The following is a 16,373-nucleotide window of genomic DNA, read 5'->3' on the forward strand; positions in this document are numbered from 1 at the left end:
ATCGTACATCTAGAAATTTTTCTCTTTTTAAAAAAAAATCTGTCTGAATTTTCAAGCCATTGGGCCGCCCAGACCAGACCGTCAGGACATCAATCTTTGTACCACATTTTCGAACAAAATTTCATCCAAGTCCCAAACACCCAGAAAAAGACCATTTGGACATGGGAGGTGCCAGTCCTGTAATGGATTGGCCACCCAGACATGGCAACAGAGCACTGGGGCACCTTTAGAGGGCACTGCTGTGAACTTCACAGAAAGGGTGCCAGATAAATATCTCACCAGAACTTCCTTATAGTTATGATGAGCCCCACTATACCCACCTGTTTACAACCCCAATAGCCCTTATGGCTGCAGGTGGCACCTATATGGCAGTAGAGGAGGGATTTGGTGGGTGCACATTTTCCACCATAAATGTAGTGGTTAGGTTAGAGTAGCTTATGGTACTGGGTCCTCTTCTCTATGGTTCACTAGCCCACCCACTAGGCTACTTAAGCACATGTGTGCAGTTCTACTAGGATGCCCCATACCAGATGCTGCTGTTTTAGAGATAGGTATGTATCTTTTTGTTCTCATTTTTGTGTGGTGGAAGGGGGTCAGTGAGCACTAGGGAAGTGTGGAAGTTCAGGCACCTTTGTGGCACTTAGACCCTTCTGAAACAGATCTAGTTCCAAACATATAAGTTCCATCCAGGATGTCTTGCAAATTATTTGATTATCACTGCAAGATGTCCATGTCTAACCTGCCCTTGACACTGCCCAAAGCACGCCCATAACTTGCCTCCACCACACCCATCTCATGCTCTGAACATACAGAGGCTGGAATACCTTGCTAGAAGTACAAAAAGACGATTTTGATTGGTGCTTGAACATCCTGGCAATTAGAATGTCCAAGTGTTGATTTAGGATGCTTTTTGGGACATTTATGTTTTTTGATTGTGGGCCCCATTGTCTACCATACATGTACTGTCATGCATCATAATGCACTGCCATGTTCTGTTATGTGCTGCCTTATCACGCTTTGTACTGTCAGGCACTATAATGTACTATCAAGCTCTATTACCGTGTTTCCCCAAAAATAAGACAGGGTCTTGTATTAATTTGTATTCCAAAAAACACACTAGGGCTTATTTTCGGGGAATGTCTTATTTTTGGTGAAACATTGTATCTACTCTTGCCATGTTATATCTATCCCTCCCTCCCATCCCTTTGTACACCAGAACCCCATAAACCTTCCCACCGTGTTATATCTATCCCTCCCTCCCATCCATTTGTGTACCAGAACACCACCAACCGAACACCTTCTATACCTCCGAAGCCTCAAAACCAGTGGCAGCGCTCTGAATGGGTTGCTTCGTGGCTTCCCTACCGGGGCCTTCCCTCTGCCGCATCACTGATGACATCGGTTATGCTCCTACTTAAGCACATAGCGATGTGTGCAGATGCATTAGGCAGGTGGAGGCGTGGTTTGCGCTGGTAGTTGCCTTATGCATCTCTAAGTGTCGCTATTCACCTCCATAGGCACAAGAGTGGTGCCTTAAATGTAGGCCTTTAAAATGCTGTGCCTGTACAAAACTATGGGCCTGAATCTACAATGCGCGCCCAGCAGTTGATTGACAACCACACAGCTGCACGCTTACAATGTGGGCACGCTAAGGTGAGGTTTGTAGAATCGAAGCCTAAGTGTACAGAACCTGAGCTCTTTAATTAATACTTGAGGACCACAGATCATTTTTATGAAGCGATGGAAAAGGTACCATTACTCCATACCCCTGAGCACCCCCTCATAAAATGCCCTGATTGTGGGTGCTCTGCACTGTTTTATAAACTCGTCTTCCACACGTGTAGTTATTCTGGTTTCTAGATATTAAAAGGCAGAGGAGATGCTGCAAAAGAATAAAGAGGTTTTCAGTATGCAGACTCTGTATTCTCTCGTGTCTTTCTTTCATTTAACATCAGTAAATCAGCTTTAGCTGTAAATAGAGCCAGTTCTTAGGATGCAAGCTAATAGAAGCTGATCTTAAAACAGGTGACTCGGAATGATTTCCTATTCACTGTTGAGTTCAAATCCACTAAGAACTAAGAAAGCTCCATTAGTCAAAGCAATGGAAATAATCAATTGAGCTGTAAGTAGTAAAGGATCCAAAAGAGGAACAAATATTTATTTCCCCATGATGCAAATATATATTTTTTGTGAAAGTATTTCTATCAAATGATGAGCGCCACCCAATGTGCATAACCAAGAAACTTTTACTTTTTTTATGAAAGTCATCTTTCAGAGGAGTGATTATTTAGAGACATGTCAGTGAATGGATAATGCTGATTTTAATAATCTGCTAAATGGGCTTCTGCAATTTACTCAGTTCCAGTTCTGTTGCAAGACTGTATTACCAAGTGTGTCACTATTTATTTATTTACAATATTAATAGTCTGCACGATCTTCAAAATGCTGGGCAGAGAACAAATAAAGCATTTGTAATATAAAATCATAACAGTAATTTCACAAGACAAACAAATCTTTCAAGACAATACAGCATATTTGGATGAAAAGTCCAGATATTCTCCATCCATGCTACTTCATACTTGGTTTAACAGTTTTCGCCATAAGAAATAAAGATGTATGTAACTCCTTTGTGAATTGTTCCAAACTTTCTATGTTATTGAAATTGCTCCAGTTTTTAACATATAAAAACATATACACACAGGAACATGACAGCAGGTAAAGGTCAAATGGCCCATCCAGTCTGCCCATCCGCAGCATCCACTATCTCCTCCTCTCCCAAAGAGATCCCATGTGCCTGACCCACTCTTTCTTGAATTTAGACACAATCTTTGTTTTCACCACCTCTACCTGGAGACTATTCCATGCATCTACCACCTTTTCTGTTAAAAAAAAAAAAAAAAAAGTATTTCCTTAGATTACGTCTGAGCCTGTCACCTGGAGGGTATTTTCAATAAAGTCCACTTAGCTGATCTCAATGGTCTGAGTGGTTGGTACATATGTAAGCTTGCTGAAATTTGTACAGACACACAATCAGAAACGGAGCTGTAGAATAAGGTGCCTAGGGCATTGAGACGTAAGATCAAGAGGGTCTGCATAGACATATTTAGATTGATGGAGGGTAAGGTAAGCAGGAGAAGCAAGAAGGAGGGTGCTCGCATAAAGCCTTCACTGGTGTCTAAGAACATAATTAATTGGACATAGTCATTCTTGAAACTTGCTAGCATTTGGGGGGAGTGCACCCAAAGAACTATTGGTTACTATTAGCATATGCAGACATGGTGCTAGAAGCATATCAGTGTTTCAGTGGTTGGGGATGGCTCAACTATGACGAGGCATTTAGAGATACGATAGAGAAAACTTCCATATGTCATGGAGGACACAGGATATCAATCTCTGGCTCACACACATGGCTTCCAAAGTGGGAGGGGCCGCAATGGTGATGAGTTATAGGCAAGGGGTTGCGGAATCTGGTACGACTCACTCCTTTTGTCTCTCAGTGGGTACAGGAGTCACGGGCTCGGGAGCAGGCCAAGATGGTATATTGGAATTTCAACAAATCATCATGTCCTTTCCCAACTGCAAGTTTTAACACGTCTGTTCTCAGTGTGGACAAAATCACTCAACCCTTAAATGTCTCAAAAAGGGCCCTGGTGGCACCTCAACCACAGGGAGGTGAAGTTGAGGGGTCTAGGGTGCCCTCACCAGTTCAAATAAAGGCTATGTGGCTGCTTTAATGTTGGAACAAGAATTTGGAGAAGATTTTGCTATCCCTTATTGGGGTGAGATGCAGAATGTTAGGGTAAAAAATGCATTGTTAGTGGGGCACCTCTAGACCATACTCCAGACAAAGTTGAGTGAGATCAGCAAAGGTTGCATAGTGGGTCCTTATCAAACGAGACCATCCCGTTGATGATTATTTCCCCTTTGGTGGTCATTCCAAAGAAGGAGCTGGGAAAGTTTTGGTTGATCCATAACTTGTCACACACGGTGGTAAGTCAGTGAATGATGGTATACCTCATGAGTTATGTACAGTCCAGTATATGTCATTCGACTGTGCTCATTATCAAAGCTAGATCAGGAGCTTTTCTGACCAAAGTCAATATCGAGTCTGCTTTTCACTTGCTGCCAGCTGGATTATATTGTTAACTGCTTTGATCCTATTTGGCAAACTGAGCGGTATATAAAGATTTTTAATAAATATAAACATCCTATATCCTATTCTTTGTTGGGATTTTGTTTCAAGGGCAGTATTTACTTCAACAGGTGCTTACTTTGAGATGTTCAACACCTTCCTACATTGGATTCCCTGGTGCATTACCTGGATGACTTATTTGTTGGCCCAGAAGACACTGATGCCTGAAGAGTGTTGATGAGCACATTCGAGCAGTTGGCCAGTGAATTTGGAGTCCCTTAAGCATAGCAGAAGACAGAAGGGCCAGCAACCACCATCACTTTTCTGGGGATTGAGCTGGATTCTTGTGCTGTGGTGACCAGGCTGCCAGCAAACAAGGTACAACAACTAATTAGCTTGATTTGCCAGGTCCTGGGTGTGAAAACATTGACCTTGCAGGTTATCCAGTGTTTACTAGGATCCTTGAATTGTGCATGTTAAGTCCTTTCTATTATCCGGGCTTTCTCCAGGAGATTGGCATGAGCCATCTCAGGCATGAAGAACAGACAGCATTTTGTGCAGATATTGGCTGGAGTACAGGCAGACCTGCGGATATGTTTGCACTTCTTGGACTCTTTCAATAGCATACTACCTATTCAGGATGAAGAGTCAAATTTTTGATTTGGAGCTGTTTTTGGATGCAGCGGGTGGTCTGGGCTTCAAGATGTATGGTCAGGGTGAGTGGTGTGAGGCAAAATGGCCTGATGACTGGACTCAGGGATTACTAAGAATATCACCTTGCTCAAGATGTTTCTGTTCATAGTAGCCTATGAGATCTGGCCTGATAGACTGCGGGATAGAAGGATAATATTCTGGGGAGTGATCGAAGTAGTGAACAAGCAGATGGTCAGGTGTATTCAGGTGAATGCATTAATCATGAAACTGGTGTTGCGATGATTAAGACTTAGCCTGCTTATTAAAGTAAAACATGTACTGGGTATCAATAATGGCATTGCTGATGCTTTATCTTGCTACCAATTCATGCAGTTTTGTCGATTGGCACCAGAGACAAAGGAGGAAGGTCTGGAGATGCCATATATCTGTGGCAGATGCTGTCAACTCAGTGTGGGAAATGTTGAGATATTCTGTGGCTCCCTCTACATGATCTCACTACAGAACAGGTTTTAAAAGCATGGTGGCTTTCCTAAAATGGAGGGGTTGGTCACCCAGGCCAGTGTCAGACACCCTGTTGGCAGAATATGTAGTAGTATCCAATCGCAGAGGATCTTCAAAGAGAGCAGTAGTGGGTTGGTTGGCCAGTTTCAATATTTTTAGCAAAGCATTTGGCTGGAGCAGCCTGTCATCTCGGTTTCTGGTGTGTGAAATGCTAGTGGTGATGGGAAGGATCAGACCTGGGCTGTCAGATAGCAGATTGCCTATCACACATGATATCTTAGTAAAGTTGTTGCATGTTCTGGCTTCCTGGTCTCTCTCTTTGAGAAGAAACGGTTCAAAGCAACGTTTTTGTTGGCATTCTTTGGCGCCCTAAGAGTGGGGAAATTATTAGTCCATCCATCTGATACCCAACACTCCAGGGGTTTATTATTGCAACATATTCAATTGGAAGGGGCTATGTTGAGAGTTCTAGTAGCTCTCTCAAAAATAGACTAGTTGGGTAGGGAGCAGTCATGTTAAAAAAAGGTGCCTAAAGGGCCTCTTTCCCTGTGTCCTTGTTGATGGCCTATCTGGAGATGCGACCTCCCTGTGGTCCTATTTTACAGATCCACAAGGATGAGGCCCCCCTCACAAGATATGCTTTGGGCAGTCATGTAAAAGTCCTTGTGGATGAGTGGAGATGTCCTTCCAGATTTGGAACATACTCATTCCGCATTGGTGCAGCCACATGTTCATGGGTTGCAGAAATGTTAGATGAGGGTATACAGATCTTGGGGAGATAGACCTTAGGGGCTTATAGAGATTATATTCATTTAGGTGGAATGGGGCAGGCATATTAAAGTGAGTTGCCATGGCAAGCTGACATTAGTTGGGTAGCAATTGTTGGCAGAGAGCGCCTAAAATCTTATTTGCAGAGCCTGTTGCTCCTGGTTGTTTTGCATTCCTTTACTAATCACCTGTGGTTATCTTACTGTCCTCTTATCTCTGTGTTTCTGTGCTATGTTTTTCCAGATGTAGTGCCACAGTTGTGTTTCATATGGATTGTGGGACACTCATACATCCACTGGGCAGAGGAGAGAGCAGCATTCTACCCAGGTGGCCAGCACTTGGGTTTGGAGCAGTTGGGTGTGCAAATATCATGGTGGAGCCAGAGAGGCATGAGATTGTCACAGCTCTTGCCTCTTTTGTACTACCTGCATACTCGTTCTCGGCATCCAGATATTTTGCTTATTCATCTTGGGGGCAATGACATTGATTCATGAACTGGAAATTGACACAGTCAAAGGTGATTTGCTTTTCATGCTGGCATGGTTTCCGGACACAAAACTGGTGCCTTGAGTCTAGGAAGTGAACCAGGGGTTTGGTAAAAGTTAATCGACAGATGAGATCATAGCTCATGATCAGGGGTGATTTACAGGTCATACATGAATGCGTGGATGTCTCTTGTATGGGGTTTTATTCAAGGGATCAGATGCACTTATCTGAAATGGGACTGGATCTGTTGTTAGATGATTTCACCGTATATCCTAAAGAGGTGCTGAGTGAGGATTTGTCCTAAAGAGGTGCTGAGTGAGCAAATGTAAAGTGGGAAAGAGGAACCCAAACTATAGCTACATGATGCAAGGTTCCACATTAGGAGTCACTGCTTAGGAAAAGAAACATAAAAACATGACGACAGATAAAGGCCCATCCACAGTATCTCTTTCTCTCTCTGAGAGAACCCACGTGCCTATCCCAAGCCCTCTTGAATTCAGACACAGCTACTTGGCTGGCCCAGACCTTCTCTCTGATGTCAGAATTGACGTTGGGGAGAAGGCTTGTGGGCAGGCTGCATGCAATTGCTGCACGCGCCTGGCCCTTCCCTTCCCAGAGTTGCGGTGGGGGGATAATTAAATGTGGGGGGCGGTGGCGGACTGCGGGGAGGAGGAATTTGTGGTGGGTCGGCTTGGGGACAGGCAGGCTTCAGCGCGAGTCGGCTTTGGGGGAGAAAGGGAGGGAGGAAGGGGGTGGGAAAAAGGATGGAAAGCAGTGAGGGGGAGGGGGCATGAACTTGGGACATAGGAAGGAGGGAGAGAGGAAGGGGACACTAACTTGAGACAAGGAGGGAGAGAGAGAATAGAAAGAGACAATTGTTGGACCTGAGTGTGTGAGTGAGAGGGAAAGAGATGGTGCACATGGGGAAAGGAAGAGGAAAATTGGGCATAGAGAGGTAGAGATGCATGGGGAATACAAGAATGAGAGGGAGAAATGTTGGATATGGTGATGGAGAGGAAACAGAGGGATAGATTGAAGGGGATGCAAGGGGGAGGAATGGTGGGCACAGTGATTGAGGGAGAGATGGGGCATGGTGTTGGAGAGGGGTGATAGAAGGAGAACATAAGAACATAAGAAGTGCCTCTGCTAGGTCAGACCAGAGGTCCATCGTGCCCAGCAGTCCGCTTGCACAGCATCCCAACAGGTCCAGGACCTGTGTAGTAGTCTTCTATCTATGAGAAAGCACAAAACAAGAAAAATCCAACATGGTCTGCAGTGAATCAAACAGCAGGCAGAAAACAATAAACAAACTGCAGATGATGTACAAGATGCAGGCGTTGTTTATTAATAGAAAAATGCAGTAGCATATACAACCTTATAGCCAACCAAGGGACCCGACACGGTCCGTGTTTCGGACAACACGCCTTCCTCAGGGGTCCTAATAAATATAAGCATAAATACTAAGATAATATTGTCAGTGTTGAGTGACAAAACAAAAAACTGTGACATAGTGACATGTCTCTGCATGGACACGAAACCTATCACTATGTCACACTTTTTTGTTTTGTCACTCAGCACTGACAATATTATCTTAGTATTTATGCTTATATTTATTTAGGACCCAGAGGAAGGTGTGTTGTCTGAAACACGGACCGTGTCGGGTCCCTTGGTTGGCTATAAGGTTGTATATGCTACTGCATTTTTCTATTAATAAACAATGCCTGTATCTTGTACATCATCTGCAGTTTGTTTGTTGTTTTCTGCCTGTAGTCTTCTATCTATACCCCTCTATCCCCTTTTCCTTCAGAAAATTGTCCAATCCCTTCTTAAACCCTAATACAGTACTCTGTCCTATCACGCCCTCTGGAAGCGCATTCCAGGTGTCCACCACCCGTTGAGTGAAGAAGAACTTCCTAGCATTAGTTCTGAATCTGTCCCCTTTTAATTTTTCCGAATGCCCTCTCATTCTTGTAGTTTTCGAAAGTTTGAAGAATCTGTCCCTCTCTACTTTCTCTATGCCCTTCATGATCTTGTAAGTCTCTATCATATCCCCTTTAATTCTCCTCTTCTCCAGGGAAAAGAGCCCCAGTTTCTCCAGTCTCTCAGTGTATGAAAGGTTCTCCATACCCTTTATCAAGTGTGTCGCTCTCCTCTGAACCCTCTCGAGTATCGCCATATCCTTCTTAAGGTACGGCGACCAGTATTAGACGCAGTACTCCAGACTCACCATCACCCAATACAACGGCAGGATAACTTCTTTCATTCCAGTTGTAATACCCTTCTTGATTATACCTAGCATTCTACTCGCTCTCTTAGCGGCCGCTGCATACTGTGCCATTGGCTTCATTGTTTTGACCACAATTACCCCCAAGTCCCTTTCTTGGGTACTCTCACTCAATAACATCCCTCCCATTGTATATCTGTACCTCGGGTTTCTGCTTCCTACATGCAATACTTTACATTTCTCTACATTGAACTTCATCTGCCATCTCGTCGCCCACTCCCCTAGTTTGTTAAGGTCCCTTTGTAATTCTTCGCAGTCCTCTTTAGTCCGAGCACTACTAAATAGTTTGGTGTCGTCTGCAAATTTTATTATTTTGCACTTCGTCCCTGTTTCTATATCATTTATAAATATATTGAATAGCAGCGGTCTGAGCACCGACCCCTGCGGAACACCACTTGTGATCCTCCTCCAGTCCGAGTAATGGCTCTTTACTCCTACCCTCTGCTTCCTACCCGCCAACCAATTCCTGATCCATCTATGTACATTTCCTTCCACCCCATGGTTCTTCAGTTTCTGAAGTAGGCATTCATGGGGTACCTTGTCAAAGGCTTTTTGGAAATCTAAATATACGATGTCTATGGGGTCCCCTTTGTCCATCCATTTGTTAATGCCTTCGAAGAAGTGCAGTAAGTTCATTAGGCACGATCTACCCTTGCAGAAGCCGTGTTGGCTTGTTTTTAGAAGTTTATTTCTTTCAAAATGCTCATCGATGCTGTCTTTTATCAGCGCTTCCACCATTTTCCCCGGAACCGAGGTCAGACTCACTGGTCTGTAGTTCCCCAGGTCACCTCTTGATCTCTTTTTAAAGATGGGCGTAACATTGGCTATTTTCCAATACATTGGCTATTTTTCAGGGATAGATTGCAAACTTGCTGCAGTAGTTCCACTATTTCCTCCTTTAGTTCTTTCAGAACCCTTGGGTGGATTCCGTCTGGGCTCGGTGATTTGTCAGTTTTTAATTTTTCTAACTGCCTGTGTACGTCTTCAAAGCTTACTTCCATGGATGTTAATTTATCTGTTTGGTCTCCTTTGAAGATTTGCTCAGGTTCCGGTATGTTGGATGTGTCCTCTTTTGTAAATACAGACGAAAAGAACATGTTTAGTCTTTCTGCCACTTCTTTCTCCTCCTTCACCACTCCCTTCCTGTCTCCATCATCCAGCGGTCCCACCTCATCCCTAGCTGGCTGCTTCCCTTTAATATATCTGAAGAACGGTTTGAAATTTTGTGCTTCCTTGCCTAGCCTTTCTTCATATTCTCTTTTGGATTTTTTAACCACACGGTGACATTCTTTTGAATACTTCTTGTTCTCGTTCCAGTTTTCCTCAGTTTTGCCCTTTTACCATTTCCTGAATGAATTCTTCTTGTCACCTATCGCTTCTTTGGTTATCCGCCGGGTCTTTTGTTCGATTCTTTTTGCACCCTTTTCTGAATCTTGGGATATGCAGATTTTGCGCCTCGATCACTGTGTCCTTGAATAAGACCAGGCTTGCTCTACAGTCTGCCATTTCTTTGAGGTGTTCCTAAGTTTCTTCCTTACCATTACTCTCATCGCTTCATAGTTTCCCTTCTTGAAGTTAAAAGTTGTCGCTATGGTCCTCTTTCCCCTCGGTGTTCCTACTTCAACTTTGAACTTGATCATATTGTGATCGCTATTTCCCAATGGTCCCACTACTTCCACTTCCTTTGCAGGTCCTCTTAGCCCACTTAGGATTAGATCCAGAGTGGCATTTCCTCTCGTCAGTTACCTAACAAGCTGCTCCATGAAGCAATCTTGTGTAGCCTCCAGGAATTTTGTCTCCCTAGCGCACCTTGAGCTTCCAAGACTCCAGTCTATACCGGGGTAGTTGAAATCTCCCATAATAACCGTGTTACCACTTTTGCATTCTCGCTTCATCTCGGCTTCCATTTCTTCATCGATATCTCCGGTTTGCCCGGGTGAACGATAGTATAGGCCCATCTTTATTTCAGGCCCTTTCCTTCCCGGTATTTTAACCCATAGCGATTCCAGCTTGTTGGTTCTCTGCTGTGTCCATTCTTGTTGATTGTATGCTTTCTTTTATGTATAAGGCTATTCCACCTCCTTTCTATCCTGACCTGTCCTGGCGATAGAGCTTGTACCCCGGCAGTGCTGTATCCCATTTGTTTTCCTCATTCCACCATGTTTCAGCGACTCCAATGATATCTATGTCCTCTGCATTGGCCATGGCTTCTAATTCCCCCATTTTGTTTCTTAGGCTCCTTGCATTAGTATATACGCAATTTAGATCCTGGTATTTTCTTATCTTCATTTCCTTTCCCTGTGCTTCGGTCTTTGGTTTCTTCTCTTTTGCTACAATCTTTCTAACCTCCTCTTCTGGGTTAGTCAACTCCTGTAATTTGTCCCTTGTTTCTTCCCAGCCTTTTTTCCCCTTAGTATCTTCACAGGATACCTTCTTCCGAATCGTCGACACTTGGTTGACTGTCGGCTTTCCCCTTCTTCTTAGTTTAAAGCCTATTCTATTCCTGTCCTGACGTTGTTTGCTAGAAGTCTAGTTCCCGCCGCTCTCAGGTGCAGTCCATCTCTCCTATAGAACTTGCTCTTGCCCCAGAACGTTGTCCAGTTCCTCAAGAAGTGGAACCCTTCTTCCTCACACCATTTCCTCATCCACGCATTTATTGATTGTAGTTCCTCCTGCCTTTTCATATCTGTCCTCGGTACTGGTAGGATCTCTGAGAATGCTATCTTCTGGGTCCTCATCTTCAGCTTCCTTCCCAGGATCTTGAACTGTTCTATCAGCATGCTTCTTCTGTAGTCTCTCCTGCTGACATCATTTGTCCTGATGTGGATCATTACTGTGGTCTCTTCCGTCTCCACTCCTTCCAGGATATTTCCAATTTTGTCCACAATGTCCTTGGTTCTCACTCCTGGGAGGCAGGTCACCAGTCAATCCTCTCTCCCTCCTGCTATGTGGCTGTCCACATGCCTCAGGATCGAGTCTCCCACTAGGATCGCTGACTTTCCCTTCTTCCATTTTTGCTTCGGTCTCAGGTCAATGTCCTCGGTGTGCTTCGCTGTTTCTTCCTCCGAGCATAGACTAGCCTTTTTTTCCCCCTCGTGCGGTGTTCCTCTATGGGTGTCTTCTTTGAGGTTATGTTTCTTGTTCTCCCTTCCATGTTGGTGTTGGTGTAACTTCATCTTTCATCTGAAGGTCGTTCTCTTCCACCCTCCTCCTGTATGCTTCCTCAATGAATTTCTTGAGTTCCCTGACTTCCTCCTCAATGTGTCTCTCACTCATGAAGTCTTCAGCTGTCCCGGTTGGGCAGTGGTGAAAATTGATCTGGGGGATGAGAGAGGAGGAAAAGTTGGACTTACGGAGGGACAGATAGAGATGTTGGTTGGGGAATGGAATGAGGTCTGGAGGAGAGGAAGCATGCAGGAGAAAGAAAGAGAGAAAGAAAAAGATAAATATTGGATGCACAATCAGAAGGAAGTGCATCCAGAGATTCATGAAATCACCAGACAACAAAGGTAGGAAAAATGATTTTATTTTCAATTTAGTGATCAAAATGTGTCAGTTTTGAGAATTTATAATTGCTGTCTATATTTTGCACTATATTTGTCTATTTTTCTATAGTAGACAAGAGGTATAGATCAGAGAAAATAATTATTCACACAATGTTCAATTAGACTGAAATTCATTGTCAGAAAATGTGGTGAAATCAGTTAGCTTAGCAAGGTTTAAAAAAGGTTCCTAAAAGAGAAGTCCTTGGGCCATTATTGAGATGGCTTGGGGAAATCCACTGCTCATTCCTAGGATAAGGAGCATGAGATCTCTGTTACTACTTGGGATCTAGCTAGGTATTTGGGACCTTGGGTTGGCCACTGTTGGAAATAGGATACTAGGAACCTTCAATCTGTCCCAGCATGGAATTTTTATGTTCTTGTGTTTCAAAACGTGAGCCATTTCTGCTGGGCACCAGGCACAGCTCTGTTGATTGGGAGAGGTGGCCTTGAATTAGTTACAGGCCTGTGGCAGTAATCCCAAGCTACCGGGTATTGGGCTCATCGGGTGATGAGCAGCTGGCTGACAGTAAGCTCAGGGAACAGATGCCATTTGGGTCAGGTGACCTGGAATGGGAGCGTGGATGTCCATGCCACCCCCAAGCCCTAGCTGACATGGCAGGGTCAGGGGACTATAATTTGGTTTCTTATGGTACATATGTTGGTAGCTTAGGAGGTGTGATTCTATTGTCAATGATATCACAAATTGTGTTTCCAATAGACAGAGCTGTGGTCTGGTTTTTCCATCAGAAAATGTCTGTTGTTGATTACAGAAAATTCCATTAGTAAGTTATGCAAATATTTTCATGATGTTAAATGCACATAGAAGTGACATAGTGGGAGGGTAAGAAATTGGTGGGGAGCGGGGGTTGGGGGGGCAACCGGACCTTTCCAGATGCAAGTGTTATTGTCGCACCTAATATTTTTGTGCATTAATGCTTCATTCCTACTGAGTAAAACAAGTCACCGCAAATTAATACATGTTATCAGCAAATTGCATGCATTAATTAGTCAACCTTGTATGTTATTTGCAAAAGCACAGATTGTCAGAGGTACTGAAGATTTATATGTGACTCTTTGAATTTCCCCTGGTTCAAGGTTCATTGCTCTAAGCAGGAGTCCATTAACTACTGGCACCCCCACCCCCATATGTACTTTCATAGTGTGGCAGTTAAATTTTGTGCACCCATCGATCTTTTACATCTTGCCAATAACCATAAAATAATTACATCCACCAGTAATCTGAAGCTAACCTGTGCTTCTTATCTGAACCAAGAATCTTTCTGCTGCAGTGGCCAATATGTGCTATGTTGCACAAAGAGCAGAAATTTAGCCACTTACTTGTCAAATGTTCTGAATTTAAAGTCACATAAATGTGAGATTTTCCACTGGCTCACTAAGCTAAACAGAGGACTGATTCAATTCTTTCCAGCTCTTTGCTGACTGTATCTCCTGCTGACAGATTGGGGACAGCTTGCGGCAACAGAATGACAGAGATATAGATGATGAGGTCTTTGTGGGCCTCACTACACTGTGACTTCCTTAAAGAAAAGCTGTAAATGTTTCTAATCACTGCCCAGCTGCGCAAAGTTAAGTTTTAGATAGTGGTATGCTGCCGATACGGATAGCAAGAAGCTTTGGAGAATAAAGTCTTCATGCTCCTGGAGACCTGCAGGATTCACTTTTCTGCAATATGATGGATGGTCTGACTAAACGTGTCTTCTCCTATTTTGTGCTTTCATCTCTCAGACCAGATTGCACTAAACCACAAAACGATCGTATGTCCCATGATTGATGTCATTGACCACAATCACTTTGGGTACGAGGCACAAGCGGGAGATGCCATGCGGGGCGCCTTTGACTGGGAGATGTACTACAAACGCATCCCAATTCCTCCTGAGCTCCAGAGGGCCGATCCAAGTGACCCGTTTGCGTAAGTAGCAGTAAAAAGAAAGGGGGGGGTAGAGAGAGAGAGAGTTTGAAGAAAAAAAAGATAAAATGCACAAGGTAACTGTAGTAGACATGGAATCACTCTGGAGAAGAGTTAGCCCTAATTAGAGGCATTGAAAGCAAATTGCAGAACAGCGAAAGGTCAAGACAACAAGTTGTGGGGCTGCTGCAAGCTGCAGAATCTGCTGCTCCCTTCTTTAGCTGTACAAAAGAGGAATAAAGACAAATATTCTAGTCAACTGAAGAATCAAAAAGTAACAAAAGATATTGCTAGATTCTTGCTTTTATTACTTCCGACAGCATTTTTTTTTTTCAGCAAGCTTCAGCTTATAATTTCCGCACTGAAAGACAGCGCAGCTGTAATAAATGTACCAGAAGCAGAATCTATACATTACATTATCAGATGCCTGGGTTATGATTAATAGAGTTGCTGTATATATCGCTATAATTTAAGCACAGGGGTATTCAGCCAGCACAGTATCGAGGTAACCCATAAATAACCCCTGAATAAACCTGCTCCCGATCCAAGTTTTGTACGGATAAGATAATTCACAGTAACAATCTGTGAGTCCCCCATAAAGTTCCAATTCTGTTTTATTGTATTCTTCATGTCAGGTAACAGAGAGGTAAAATGCTCTCTCGTCAGCAGGGAGAAAGAGCGAGAGGCTCCTTTTTCCTCCCATTAAATATGCAAAATATACACGCAGCTCCTATCTTTCCATCACTGGCAGTGGGATTTGGCCTAGTTCTCCCTTGACTCACCCGTAAAATTTCCACACCGCGCTTGCACTCTCCCAGGAATTCCCAATTCTTAAAACTGAGTTTAAAACAGTGGGTCAGACTCATAACACTGAGTTTTCTTGGGGTGGTCAGTAATATTTATGGCAAAACACATAAGCAGGTATTGCCTCCCTGGAGCAGCTAGTGAGGGTTTGTTTTTATAGCAGCATGCCCACAAACGAGAAGAATACGGGATATACTTTCAGTTCAGAAGACCAAAATAAACTTTGCACCAGAATTTTGGTGTGAATTGTGGACTGAGCGAAGCATCGCATTTAAAGCAATACTGTTAATTAGGCCAAGCACGATCAGCATTTATTTCTTGCTATTATTATATTATATGTATTTATCTCATCCATTTGCAAAGATAACTCAAAGCAAGTTACATTCAGGGTATAATAGGTATTTCTCTCATTAATAAGCTGAATTATGACATTGACGCACATTAAAAGCCAATTAACAGTTATTAGGTTATACTATAATGCATTTTGGGCCCCTTTTATAAAGCCGCGGTTGCGAATTCCAGCACAGCAAATATGGCACAGTCCGTAGGAACTGAACGGACTGTGTTGCATTTGCCGCTTGGGAATTGCTACTGCAGCTTTGTGAAACGGGCCTATTATTTGATCATAACACAGTTTCAATCAGGCCCAAAGCAAGAAAAATGATGATGAGTTCTTATGTATGGAAATGCATGCAGAAAAGCACATTTCTATTATGCTATATCTATATTTTTTATAATTATATGTAGACCCCCCTGATACAGGCTAGAATGTCAAAACATGTGTTAGTTTTTTTTTTTAATAAACTTCCTTCTCCCCTCCCCCTAAGTTCCTTCAGAGCCCTCGGATATATGCCATTCAGCTCCATCACTTTGTCCACATTTAGTTTAGCTAGCTCCTCATGAACATTGCCCTCTGAAAATCATACAGGGACTACCTCTCCGCCGTTCCTCTTTGTGTTTGACTTCTGTGGTCCTGCTCCTAGCCCTTCATTGCATACCTCCTTGTCCTAGTATTTCTAGATCTCTATTATATCTGCCCTGAGCCTTCTCTTCTTTAAGCTGAAGAGTCCTAGCCGATTTAGCCTTTCCTCATAGAAAAGTCATTCCCATTACCTTTATCATTTTTATTGTCCTTCTCAGTACTTTTTCTAATTCAACTATATCTTTTTTGAGGTGCAGTGACCAGAATTGCATTATGATATTTTTTTCCTAATAATTATCAAAATTCTGTTTGGTTTTTGTTGTTGTTATTGGGGTTTTTTTGGTTATTGC

General features: G+C 43.2%; 1 protein-coding gene across 1 annotated transcript in view; it reads left to right on the forward strand.

The window, feature by feature from the left end:
- The window catches only part of GALNTL6 (polypeptide N-acetylgalactosaminyltransferase like 6), a 1,396,075-nt gene that overhangs the window by 1,128,532 nt on the left and 251,170 nt on the right, over positions 1 to 16,373 (forward strand). The window contains exon 7 of the mRNA XM_033942486.1: positions 14,117 to 14,300. Coding sequence (XP_033798377.1) covers positions 14,117 to 14,300 — 184 coding nt within the window. The remainder of the gene's footprint in view (positions 1 to 14,116; positions 14,301 to 16,373) is intronic.

This window comes from Geotrypetes seraphini, chromosome 1 (assembly GCF_902459505.1).
Source record: "Geotrypetes seraphini chromosome 1, aGeoSer1.1, whole genome shotgun sequence".
Classification (NCBI taxonomy): domain Eukaryota; kingdom Metazoa; phylum Chordata; class Amphibia; order Gymnophiona; family Dermophiidae; genus Geotrypetes; species Geotrypetes seraphini.